General features: G+C 48.2%; 1 protein-coding gene across 5 annotated transcripts in view; it reads left to right on the top strand.

Annotated features, from left to right (window-relative positions):
* Nucleotides 1–5,965, top strand: part of LOC140719312 (transcriptional enhancer factor TEF-1-like) — an 81,783-nt gene extending 75,818 nt beyond the window's left edge. For all 5 annotated transcript variants that reach the window (XM_073033861.1, XM_073033860.1, XM_073033859.1 and 2 more), the window contains 3 exons: nucleotides 900–1,040; nucleotides 3,051–3,203; nucleotides 5,547–5,965. In XM_073033861.1, the coding sequence (XP_072889962.1) occupies nucleotides 900–1,040; nucleotides 3,051–3,203; nucleotides 5,547–5,660 (408 nt within the window). In that variant the 3' untranslated portion in view covers nucleotides 5,661–5,965. The remainder of the gene's footprint in view (nucleotides 1–899; nucleotides 1,041–3,050; nucleotides 3,204–5,546) is intronic.
* The last annotated feature ends 7,216 nt before the right edge of the window (nucleotides 5,966–13,181 follow it).

Here is a 13,181-nt window from a genome sequence, read left to right as displayed (position 1 = left end):
GATTGGTTGCTATGCCAACCATGGTAAGTGTGTTGCCACCAGGTGCCCAGAAACCCGAAGCTGCTCACCCCTTTCCGTCTCTGGCCCCTCGAAGAGGACCGGTGTGCGCTCCCTCAACTTCCCCCCTTCCTGAAGTCCAAATCAGTTCCCAGGTCTTGCTGAGTACGAGACTGTTGACGTGCCATCACTCGGTGCTGCTGGAAGATCATCAACGCTCTTTGGTCGGCCCGAAACCTGATGGTCTACCAGCACGCGGAGATGTCCGTGGGGGAAAAGCTGCCGACTGGCACATTCTCGGCTGCAGGAGTACGTGCTGAGGGACGCACTCAAACTCGGTGCAGCCACCGCAAGGGCCCGGTGGGGAAGGACCACAGTCTAGGGTCCTTCTCCCACGGGAGTGGGAGGGGTTGGGTGGCGGGGGAGTATACCCCTCCACAATGGTGTGTAAAGATGAAACAACAGAGTGCCATGTGAGTGGCTGAAAGTGTAATGTTAATGTCTGTAAAGGACTGAGAGTCATTGAATGGTTTATTGTAGATAATTTTATTTTGAATAAAGTGTATTTTGTTAAAAGAAATCACTCAAAGCAGCCGATCTATCGATCTATTTCACTCCTGTAAAATCCTCAGCACCATTTGAGATTCTGCCAACAATAGTGGCGTCATCGGTACACCGATGACATTTGGTCTGTTCCTAGCCACGCAGACACAAGTGTAGAGGGAGTAGAGCTGATTGAATCAACCCGTGTTGGTTTCAGCTCGCTGATTTAATCACTTCTCCACCCTGACGGCGGTCTTCGAAGAGGAAGTCAAGACCCTAAAGCAAAGGGAGGTTGATTAGTAGTGAGGGAATGATGTGAATCTTTGATTAAACCTAATATTTATTCTCTCCTCTTTCAGGCCGACCTTAGTATCAATATCCAGGACGAAACGGGCCTGTTTTACGGGGTTACCAGTCAGTACGAAAGCATTGAAAATATGACAATCACTTGCTCCTCCAAGATCTGCTCCTTCGGCAAACAAGTTGTAGAAAAGGTTGAGGTAAGTTCCCATTTCCTTCGTTTGGCTCTACCTCACCACGATTTACAGCAAAACTGTAGGAAGCCAGTGTCCCGTTGCCGAGATCCCGATGGAGGCGCACAATGTCGGAATCTGGAGAAACAAGCAATCAGAGGGTGTGGAGAGGAAAGGAATAGGCTTGTGCGGGCTTTCGTCGAGAAACGTCAACAGTTCCTCTCCCCTCACAGACGCTGCCCCCAAGAGGTCCAGGGCCTTGTCGTAGGGTCTGGAGGCTTACCTGCCTCAATGACCTGGAGGGCTATGTTGGCTGGGGTTAGGGCCTTCTACCTGATTCTTGGTAGGGTCATCCATGCCAAACAGGTCAAAGGGTAGAGGTCAGACTAAGAGTGGTCCATCAGTACTCCAGGTTTGGGGGTTCAGCTCAGGGCCAACAACCCTGACTGGTTATTTAAAAAAAATTGTTGAGGCAACAGCGATGAAGAAGGGGCGTTACTGATGCCCTCGTGCCGGCGTTGTAACTGGCATTTGCAGTTGCACAGGTGCTGCCTGGCCCCTGAGTTTCTCCAGTAGGTAGTTACTTGCCGTATAAAATCCAAACGGTTCTGAATTGTTTCACGGTTTCCCAGTTAAACACAACAGGCTCTCTGGAGAACTTATTGTATTGCTGTGGATCATGCTATCAATGAAATCATGCCAGGGCAACATCCAAAAACACACAAAATCTGTTCCTTCCAGCACTGACAATGTGCTTAGAGCGCCAGGTCATTGGAGCCTCCCTGCCCTCTATTGTGGACCTGTACTCTTCCAGGTTGAAGAAGAGGGCGGGGAACATCATAAAGGACTCCTCCCATCCTGCGCACGGACTGTTTGATCTGCTTCCGTCTGGTAGGCGCTTCAGATCCCTCCAGACTAAGACTAATAGGCACTGGAGAAGTTTTTTCCCTACTGCGGTCACTTTGCTGAACAGTTAACTGCCGGTTAACTGTCGGCTAACTATTAAGTAAATTCCTTGTATGTGCATAGGTACTTGGCGATTAAAGTCTGATTCTGATTCTATAGTGGAACAAGATGAGCCAATTTTGCAGACTATTGTTCGAGTGATTTTTGGGTTTAGGGCATATACATCTAGCAATTGACTTTGGCTCTGAATATGTATTGTGGATTTAATTTGATTTAATTTGGATTTAATCTGAACAATGGGTTCCTCAGAACTGTGAATCCCAGTGCAGACAATGCTGATTCAAACTCATTTGGATGTCTGTGGTGTGGATGTGGATCAGGAGGTGTGAAGGGTGCGTGCAGTTTCAAAGAGAGCATTGTCCGTACACTGTGAATATGGAGTTGTCCTTTGATGTTTGCCACATAAAATATGGAGCCCACGTTGGGCCAGCAGACCTTTCGACCGAAAGCGTCTCCGTATGATGCCTGTTGTACCTTGTTTTGTCGATTAAAGAGGCTGCTTTGTGTCTACCAGTAATTTTCTCCGGTGATTTCATTCATGCATCAGCAGATATTACTCCAGTATCCAAACAACCCAAAACACAACTTTATTTCACCTGTTATACTGAGGGAGAATTCCAGATGAGTTTAAAGGGAAGCTGGGCACTCTGCACACTAGCTCCTGCTGCAAACCCACTGACGTTCTTGATCCCTGGACCTGGACCCCAACCCAGCTCAGGGCTTGGACCCCAAACCCGCCACGTCTCAGACCTCCAGGTCTGCTCACCTATTCCCTCACCCACCCACAAAGCTCCGGACACTCAGCTCACTTTCCAGGTGAATGAGAGAACTGGATGCCAAATTTTCAGAACAATCAGTTGCAAGATTATAGGAGTGTTTTTCAATGACTGACTTGTGGAGGAAGAATTTGTGTAGACAGTTTAATCGTCTTTACCACCTTTGGTCCCAATCTTGTTATTTTTCTATTTTCTCCCCGGTGGAAAACCTTACCGTCCGGGTAGCTTGTTATTACTTTTTCCATCTCAGTGCCCTGGGTTCTCATTGAAGGACGTCCCTGTTTATCTCCTCCAGACAGAGTACGCCCGGTTTGAAAACGGCCGCTTTCTGTACCGGATCCATCGCTCTCCGATGTGCGAGTATCTCGTCAACTTTATCCACAAGCTCAAGCAGCTGCCTGAGAAGTACATGATGAACAGCGTCCTGGAGAATTTCACCATTCTGCAGGTACGATTGCCCGCAAATAAATAAACCGGAACGATCCGATTGTCAGCAACGTGCCTCTACACAGCGGTTGCTGTGATTAGCGTCACGTGTGGGATCTTTAAATGCTTTTATTGCTGATCTTAAATTATCACTTGCTAAAAATTCATTGACTGTTCAAAGTAACTGGCTAGTAATTGAATTTTCTCACATTTGCAAGTCTGATGAAAAATATTACTTTATTGAATGCAGGCAATTTAATGCATGATCTAAAACGTGCAACCAGAATGCTGCATGCATTAGATTTACGAATATGTACATTTATACTCCCAGGCATGCTGCAGGTCACTCTTACAGTGAAAACCAGAAGCTGTCCCAGCTGAAGAGAGTTCCCCTCACCTCCATTATTCCCGTGTTTCTCTCCCCTGGGGCCCTAATCCCAGGCCTGAAGCCTGATGGATTTTCTTTGAAAATCCCACCTTTGGGGCTTGTGCTGCTAAATTTCCTGTGTCTGGGACCTCACCGCGTGTTTGTTGTTGAACGTTGGACAGTACAGCACTGTACAGGCCTGTCGGCCCATGACGCTGAGCCGATGTTTTAACCCACACTGAGATTAATTTAGTCCTCCATTTCCCCATCATCCATGTGCCTCTCTCAGAATCCGTAATCTATCTGCCTCTGCCGCCCCCCCGGAAATGTGTTCCATGGTTCAATTTAAAATCAAAGGATGTATCCAGAGTGCAACCTGCAATTCTTACTCTTTGCAGACATCCACGAAGCAGGAAAAAAATTTACAAAGAATGAATGGCAGAAAATATTAGAATCCCAAGCCCCCCCCCAACTTCCCCCTTCGACGCACAAGCAGCAGCAAAAGCACCAACCCACCCCTTCCCCCCACTTGCCCCAGGAACGGCATCACCCCTCTCCCCACCACCCACCATGCAAGAAACAGCAGCGCCCCCTAGAGACGAACATCCAGAGTCCGTCAAAAACTACTGCCCATCCCAACACTTTGATGTCTCGGACCGGCCCTCTCTCTCTCACACACCTGCCACTCTGTGTAAAAACTTACCTCTGATATCACCCCTATACCTCCCTCCGAACACGTTGATGTTACGCCATAAATAGAGGTCATGAGCTTAAGGTGGGCAGTAAGAGATTTACAGTAGCTTCTGCATATCAACCATTTAACACTATTTGGCAGCGTTCACCAAATTCTACCCCAATAATATGAGCCCTTAGTTCTTCCATTCCTTTACTTGCTCTAATATTCTCACCATTTTATGTCATTTAATATTTGGGATCCACAATTTAAACTGTACATAGTACTCTCATCAATACGTATTTACGGTCACCCCATTATTTCAGTAGTTATGCCCTACAATATCGAGGCCTCCATTGGTCAAAGTTGACCATGGTTGTGTGTCCTAGCTGTCTACACAGCCCTGGACAGTACAATATGGAGGGCAAGCTGTTAACCTATGTAGCGGGCTCCCCCTCTCCACGCATCTGATGAGCCTAAAGGAATGGCGGAGACCGATGTAGTTTTGGCACCAGCAGCGCCACGGGAGTTAACGGTCAGTGTTGAACTCAGCGTAGGGACTCCAGCACTGAATATTTTCCCTCAGGGTTTACTCCAAAGCGGGGGTGGCTGCAAGGCGGCGGAGGCTTGGGATCAGAGTTTTCCTCCTCCTAGATGAGCTGCCCACCGCGGCTGCTGAGCCCCGTCTGCCCGAAGCGGCTGGTGTTGAGGCGCCTGCGACCCGCCGTTGCCCCTTCTCCTGTCAGTGGAAAGGGTTCTGCCAGGATTAGGAGCTAAGCCATGAATTGGACTTTGTTATCAGAAGCCATTTGAGATACATACCATTTGGAGCATTTAATAGGTAGTGGGAGCTTATTCCCATTACCACCCCGGGTATAACAACTTTAAGGAACCCTACAACACATAGACTTCAGAGTCAAGCTTATTACTTCCTCTGCCTGTGTCTAGCAGCGTGGACCTGCGTGGCCACCCCATCACAAATCTCTTTAGCTGCTCACTGCCTGGACCCCATTCAAATTCAAGTGTATTTACCGTGTGTACGTCAAACACACATTGAAGTCTGTTGTTGTGGTGTGGTGTAATGAGCCTGCAGGTTTTCTCTCTGGGAGTGCTCGTGAGCTGAGCGCGTCGCCTCGACTGGCGGTGAAAGGTCTGCGAGCTCGCGACATCGAACACCTCAACCTGAGCTACCGACATTCACCACCGTCCTGAATACAACGGAACAACCAACACACCCGAGCTCCCCAGCTCCCCACGTTCCACAGCTCAGTATCCTCTAACTGAGCCCTTTCTCCCTTTGAATAACTTTCTCCCATCTCTTCCAGGTAGTGACCAACAGAGATACGCAGGAACTACTCTTGTGCATTGCTTACGTCTTTGAGGTCTCAACTAGTGAACACGGAGCCCAACATCACGTCTACAGACTTGTGAAAGACTAGATGAAGCCTCTGCTCTAACATGCTCGAACAAACCTCCAGTCTGGGAGGTTTATTAAGTGTGGCCTTTGGAATGGAAACGCAGTCAGGTCTCCTTAACGAGGCCGGATTTCTCTACAACACTGAAAGCTCTCGTGGCTGGACAGCAATTGTTCTCGAAGACTTTCCAGTGTCTTTGCGAAAGCGACAGCACGTCGGACTTGGACAGGTCACAACCATGACAATGGGTTGCCATGGAAGCCCGGGGGTTGTGTGTTTGTAATAAGGTCAACCTGATCATTTGATGCGGATAAATCTTGTTCTTTACCTGCAGGAAGTGGTGCGAAGTACTTGAAGATAAAATCCAGTAAAAAAAGAAATTGGCTGATCCCATTAGGATGAAGGATTGAGCCTACGTTCACCCCTCTGGAAAGGGTGGGGAGAGAGAGAGAGAGAGAGAGAGAGAGAGAGAGAGAGATGAGAGAGGAGAGAGAGAGAGAGAGAGAGGGAGGGAGGGGAGGGAGGGAGAGAGAGAGAGAGAGAGAGAGAGAGAGAGAGAGAGAGAGAGAGAGAGAGAGAGAGAGAGAGAGAGAGCTTCAACCGTTGAGTACAATGAGCAGCGTATTAAATTTGTCATGAGTTTTCCTCTGAAGCTTTGTGTGTGTGCGGGAAGGACCGTACGTGTGCCTACGTAATTGCCTTTATATGTGTGCGTACCTCTATGTGTTTGTGTTATATGTATGTGCCTTATTGTCTATGTGTGTGTGTGTATCTCTGTGTTCATCTGTTTGTGTGTGTTACATGTATCTGTGTGTATGTCTACATCAATGTAATAAGTCTGTGTGTGTTTGTGTCTCTGTCTGTGCATGTGTATAGTATGTGTGTGCATTTGTGTATGTATGTATCTCTATGTATGTGTGTGCCTGTCCATTTGTCTATGTGTCTGTTATATGTATGTGTTTGTGTGTGTGTATGAATGTGTGAGTGTGTGTATGCATATATATGTGTGTATGTGTATATATAAGTGTGTGTGTGTGTAAGCACATTTCTATATTTCTCACCAGCGATATACATTTCCCTGCAGTTTGACGGATGGTTTCAGTCACTGCACTGATGATTTATGTTATGAGAGCTGATCTCATTCCTGTCCACTCACACACAAACCTATCCTTTACACCTTCAAGGTAGGGATCAGAAGATGCTTGGTTCAAACATATTTACATAGCTCAAAGCACCATCTAAGTAGGGGAAACAGGAACGACTCATCTGGGCTAAAGAGGCCGTGAACTGTCCTTGGCGAGTAGGATTGGGTAGAACGTGAAGGCATTTCCTCTGCGCGTACATAAAGAGCAAGATGGTAACTGGGGAAGTATTGGTCCATGCAATAACAGAAAAATACCCCTCCACCACCACCACCGCCCTCTGACATCTCTCACCAAGTAGATCTGGATACAATTTAGCAACTCACCATGGATTCTACATGTCTCCATCTTCCGGACCAGGAGTTCCCAACCTTTTTTATGCCATGGACCAATACCATTAAGCAAGGGGTCCGTGCATCCCAGGTTGAGAACCCCCGTTCTAGACCAACATACAAAGAGAGACCTTTTAAAATACTTCACCCAAACCCATGTAGACACATCCTCTGCATTGCCCTCATCCTTCAAGGCTTCCCCCAGAATACTGGGATAGATCCCACCAGACCTCCAGGGCTTATCCACCTGAATGTTTATTAAGACACCCAACACTTCCTCTTCAATATCAACATTCCTTTGATCACCAACACCTCCCTAATCACACCACCTTCCTTGCCCAGCTCCTTGGCGAGTACTCATGCAAAGAAGTAATTAAAAACCTTGCCAGCTCCACCTACAAATTCTCTCCTTCATTCTTGGGTGGAAGCTACCATTTCCTTGGATACCTTGTGCTCCTCAAATAAATGTAAAATGCCTTGGGATTCTCCTTAAATCCGACTTGCCAAGGACATCTCTTGGCCCCTTTTAGCCTTCATGATTCCTTGTTTTCCTTTCCTACTTCCTCAGATTTCAGCTTCCTAAACCTTACAAAGCGGGTACTTTGTTAGGTACAAATATCTAATCAGCCAATCTTGCGGCAGCAACTCAACGCATAAAAGCATGCAGACGTGGCCAGGAGGTTCAGTTGTTGTTCAGACCAAACATCAGAATGGGGAGGAAATGTGATCTAAGTGACTTTGACCGTGGAATGACTGTTGGTGCCAGATGGGGTGGTTTGAGTATCTCAGAAACTGCTGACGAGCTGGGATTTTTCACAGACAACAGTCTCTAGAGTTTGCAGAAAATGGTATAAGAAAACCAAACAAACCACTGAGCAGCACTTCTGCGGGCAAAAAACACATTGTTAACGAGAGAGGTTGGAGGAGAACGGCCAGGCTGATTCAAGCTGGCAGGAAGGCCACAGTAACCCCAATAACCACGTATTACAATGGTGGTGCATAGAAGAGCATCTCTGAACAGCAACACATGGAACGTTGAAGTGGATGGGCTACACCAACAGAAAACCATGAGCAAACATTCGGTCACTGGGCTGTATGCTTCCCTTTTTGACTAAACTTACAACATCCGGTGCCATCCAAGGCTCCCAAACCTTGCCACCCTTGTCTTTCCTCCTCACTGGAAGGTGCTGGACCTGAACCTTAATCAGCGTACTCTCAAAAGTCTCCAACACGTCAGATGTGGATTTACCCTCCAACAGCTGCTCCATTTCCAGCCTAATACTGACATAACTAGCCTCCCACCAGTTTAGCACTCATATCCAAAGACCACTCTTAATTTTATCCAGAATTCCTAAAACTTATGGAATTGTGGTCACTAATTCCAAAATATTTCATTATGGAAACTTTGTTCATCTGACTAGGCGCATTCCCCAATATAAAATCAGGGACTGTCCCATACTTAGATGGACTATCTACACCATTTCAAGAAGCCCTCCAAAGTCCAAAGTAGATTTATTACCAAATCACATATCTGTCACCATATACAGTCCTGAGATTCATTTTCTTGCCTGCATACTCAATAAATCCAATTACTATAGTAGAATCAATGAAAGGCTGCACCTGCTGGGCGTGCAAAAGGCAAATACAAAAAGAAATAAATAATAATAAATAATCAATAAATATTGAGAACGTGAGGTGAAGAGTCCTTGAAAATGAGTCCATAGGTTGTGGGAACATTTCAGTGATGTGTCAAGTGAAGTTGAGTGAAGTTATTCCCTTTGGTTCAAGAGCCTGATGGTTGGGGGGGTAGCAACTGGACTTGAACCTGGTGATGTGAGTCCTGAGGTTCTTGTACCTTCTTCCTGATGGCAGCAGTGAGAAGAGAGCGCGTCCTGGGTGGTGGGGGTCCCCGATGATGGATGGGGCTTCCCTGCAACATCGCTCCAGGTAGATAAGTTCAATGGTGAGGAAGGTTTTACCCGTGCTGAACTGGGTCAAACCCACTACATTTTCTTGGATTTTCTGTTCAAGGGCATTGGTGTTTCCATACCAGGCTGTGATGCAGCCGGTCAAGATACGCTAACAATTTGTTAACAATAAGTTAACAAATTTCATGACACATGCTGGTGATAATAAACCTGATTCTGATTCACTACATATCTATGAAAGTTTGTCAAAGTTTCAGCTGTCATGCCAAATTTTCAGAAATGCTTAAAGAGCAGAGATTCTGCTGTGCTTTCTTTGTAATTTGCACATGCGTGCTAGCCACAGAGTAGCTCCTCTGAAATGAGGAATTTAAAGTTACTGACCCTCTCCCCCCTCCGATCCCCCGATGAGGACTGGCTCATGGACCTCTGGATTCCTCCTCCTGAGGTCAATAATCGGCTCCCTGCTTTTGCTAACATTGAGCGAGAGGTTTTTGTGGCACCATTCAGCCAGATTTTCAATCTCCCACCTGTGTGCTGGTTCATCACATTTGATTTGACCTATGACAGTGGTGTCATCAGCAAACTTGAATATGGCATTGGAGCTGTGCTTGGCCACAGAGTCGTAAGTGTCAAGAGAGTAGAGCAGGGGGCAAAGCACACAGCCTTGTGGTGCACCTGTGCTGATGGAGGTTGTGGAGGAGATGTTGTTGCCAATCTGAACTGACTGGGGTCTGAATATCGGGAAATTCAGGATCCAGTGGCACAAGGAGGTATTGAGGCCGAGGTCTTGGAGCTTATTGATTAGCTTTGAGGGGATGATGGCATTGAAGGTAGAGCTGGAGTCGATAAAGAGCATCCTGATGTAGACACGTTTGCTGTCCAAACGTTCCAGGGTTGAGTGAAGATCCAATGAGATAGGATGCATCTAAGAAATTCTGCCCCATTGAAGTCCCTGGCACTAAGGGAGTCCCAGTCAATATTGGGGGAGTTAAAACCACCCACTAGAACAACCTTATTGCTTTTACATATATTTCCAATTTGCCCCGCCAGCTCCCACTGGCTATTGGGAGGACTGCAGTTTACTATTCCTAGTGACTGCATCTTGCTTATTCCTGAGTCTGCCCACATTGCCTCACAGAACGTTCCCTCTGGGATGTCCTGTCTAAGTGCATCCGTGACATTCTTCCTATCACTCCCTCCACCTCATTGATATCCTCATATTCTGCTTGGGTGACCTCAAACCTGACAGGATAAATATTGATTTCCCTAACTTCCAGTAATGCCTCCCCTCTTCCTCTTCTCTTCTTTTCCACCTTTCTGGCCCCTCTTACCCCTTCTCTTCTCCTCACCTGCCTATAACCTCCCCCTAGTGGCCCTGCTCCTTCTCTTTCTTCCAAAGTCTTCTCCTAACAGATTTGGCCTTCTTAAGCCCTTTACCGTTTCCACCCATCAGCTCCCGGATTCTCCCTTCATCCTGCCCTCCCGACCCACTTACCTTCCCCCTCACCTGGTTCCACCTGTCGCCTGCCGCCTTCCCCCTCCCCTCACCTCCTTATCGTGGCTTCCCTCCCCCTTCCTTTCAGGTCCTGACAAAGGATCTCAGTCCGAAGCATCAACTCTTCATTCCTCTCCATAGATGCTGCCTGAGTTCCTCCTGTTGCCCTGGATTTCCAGCATCCGCAGGGTCTCTCGCGTTTACCTGTCACATCTAAAGCATTGGCCCCCAGGCACACCGAGCTGCCAGTCCTGCTCCTTCCTTGACCAAATTTCTGTAACGGCTACATGTATTCAGCACTACGTACAACATGTACCATGCAGTAATCCAGGTTGTAAGTCTGTCTGCCTTAGCTGTAGCACTCCTTACATTGAAATATATACAATTCAGGCTGTCTGTCCCACCATGTTCTTTAACCTGGCCTTGCCTGCTGTTCCTTGGACCTCCTTGACTTAACTCCCGTCTTCTTGCAGTGCCCATATTGTGAGCAATTTTGGGCCCTTTAACTGAGAAGGGATGTGCTCGCACGGGAGAGGCTCCAGAGAATGACCCTGGGAATGAATGGGTTAATATCTGGCGAGTGTTTGATAGCTCAGGACGTGTACTCACTGGAGCTTAGAAGAATGGGGGGGGGGGGGGGGGGCAGAATTGTATTGAAACCAATGGAATATTGAAAGGCCTAGACAGAGAGTGGATGTGGAGAAGATGTTTCCTATTGCGGGTTTCTTGGACGCAGCCTCAGAATAGAAGGACTTCGCTTTAGAACAGAAATAAGGAGGAATTTCTTTAGCCAGAGTGCGGTGGATCTGTGGAATTCTTTGCCACAGATGGTATGAAGATCGTCAATGGGTGCATTTAAAGTCGAGGTCGATAGGTTCTTGATTGGTATCAGAAGGTGCCCATGGACCATGCAAAGAGCATGGATCACAAGACCACATAACCTTCCGCGCACAATGTTGTCCCAACCTCACAAACTGCTCTAAGATATAGAACGTGGAAAGGTTGGAATCGTTGAATAGCTGATAGGAAGAGGAACAGGGATAGGGCCAGGAATAGGATTGGGAGCAGGAATAGTGTTGGGGGCAGGAAAAGGGATGGTGGACGTGCACAGGGATGGGCAAGAGGGGAGAGGTTTGAGAGGAGCCTGAGTGTGGGGTTGGTATACGGAAGGAGCTGGCTGAGGGAGGTGCATTAAACACACTTAAACCGTCGCGTGGACAGGTACATCGATAAGAAATGTTTGGGGGATATGGGCCAAATGCAGGGAAATGGCTTAAGTAAACAAGTTGGTTAGCATGGATGAGTCAGGCTGAAGGGTCTACTTGCATGCTGTATGGCTCTGTGACCCCACGACTGGAATGGAGGTGAAGTTCAGGAGCAGGGGATGGGGAGAGGAACTGGGATTGGGACAGGAATAGGGATGGGGCCAGGAACAGGAAGGAGAACTCGAGTCGTAACCACCTCCAGGGATTTTGACTGTTTCCAGCATCACCGAGTCAAACCAACACCAGAACCGGCTGGTTGGATGAGCTGAACACCGCCCAACGTGTGGGCTGGGAGTTCTTTGTACCGGCTGGTCCAGCCCACAGAGTAGGGCACGAACACGACACTGAAAATGCCGGAAGAACTCGGCAGGACAGGCAGCACAAGTGTCCCCCCCCCCCAAAATATTAGCTGTTCATCCTTGAAAAAGTTACCACTTCCAAAATGTTTCCGGCATTTCCTGTCTGTGTTTCAGACCTGCAGCATCTGCAGGTTTTTAGTTTCCTCGGGACAGGAATTTCACCGGCAGATGATCAGATGTAAAGGCCCAGACTTTCAACCCTGACCCAGTTCCTCATCAGTGCAATAATCGACTCCACAGACAACCCAGCACACGGCTCACTGACACCCACAAAGTGACTTTATTGAGCGACTTGCTTTGCGAATGGTTTCACACTGTGAGCCGGGGAGCAGCAAGGCACCGCCGGGGATCAGCGGAGAGGCAGCGGAATTCCGAGGAAGCGCCACAGGATGTACGGCCACTTGTTGTTGGAGTTAAGCTGCCGTTTCAGGATGTACGGTGACCTTTGATGGCTGGATTTCTTCGACATGCGCCTCCCGTTTTCCTTCCACGTTTCGCACGGCAGGGCCTGCGATGAGAAGGGGGCAGAGTTAGGGAGCAGAGACTGCTGGGGTATGTCCGTGGCTGGGAAGGAGGATGGGGACTGCATTTGTTATATGTTGCTTCTCTCACCTTATCCCACATTACCTGCATATCACCTCGCTCTGGTGCTCCTCCCCCTTCCCTTTCTTCCGTGGTCCTCTGACCTCTCCTCTTCTCCAGCCCTGTATCTCTTTCACCGATCAACTTCCCAGCTCTTCAATCCAACCCTCCCCCTTCCCAGTTTCACCTAGTGTGGTGAACTACATATACCTGTCTGGACTGCTCCTGTGGCTCCTCCCACTGACCCCCTGCTGACTGCTCCTGTGGCTCCTCCCACTGACCCCCTGCTGACTGCTCCTGTGGCCCCTCCCACTGACCCCTGCTGACTGCTCCTGTGGCTCCTCCCACTGACCCCTGCTGACTGCTCCTGTGGCTCCTCCCACAGACCCCCCGCTGACTGCTCCTGTGGCTCCTCCCACAGACCCCCCGCTGACTGCTCCTG

Source organism: Hemitrygon akajei, chromosome 31, assembly GCF_048418815.1.
Source record: "Hemitrygon akajei chromosome 31, sHemAka1.3, whole genome shotgun sequence".
Classification (NCBI taxonomy): Eukaryota; Metazoa; Chordata; class Chondrichthyes; order Myliobatiformes; family Dasyatidae; genus Hemitrygon; species Hemitrygon akajei.
Note: the sequence above shows the minus strand (reverse complement) of the source record. Positions and strands in the feature narration are given on the sequence as shown.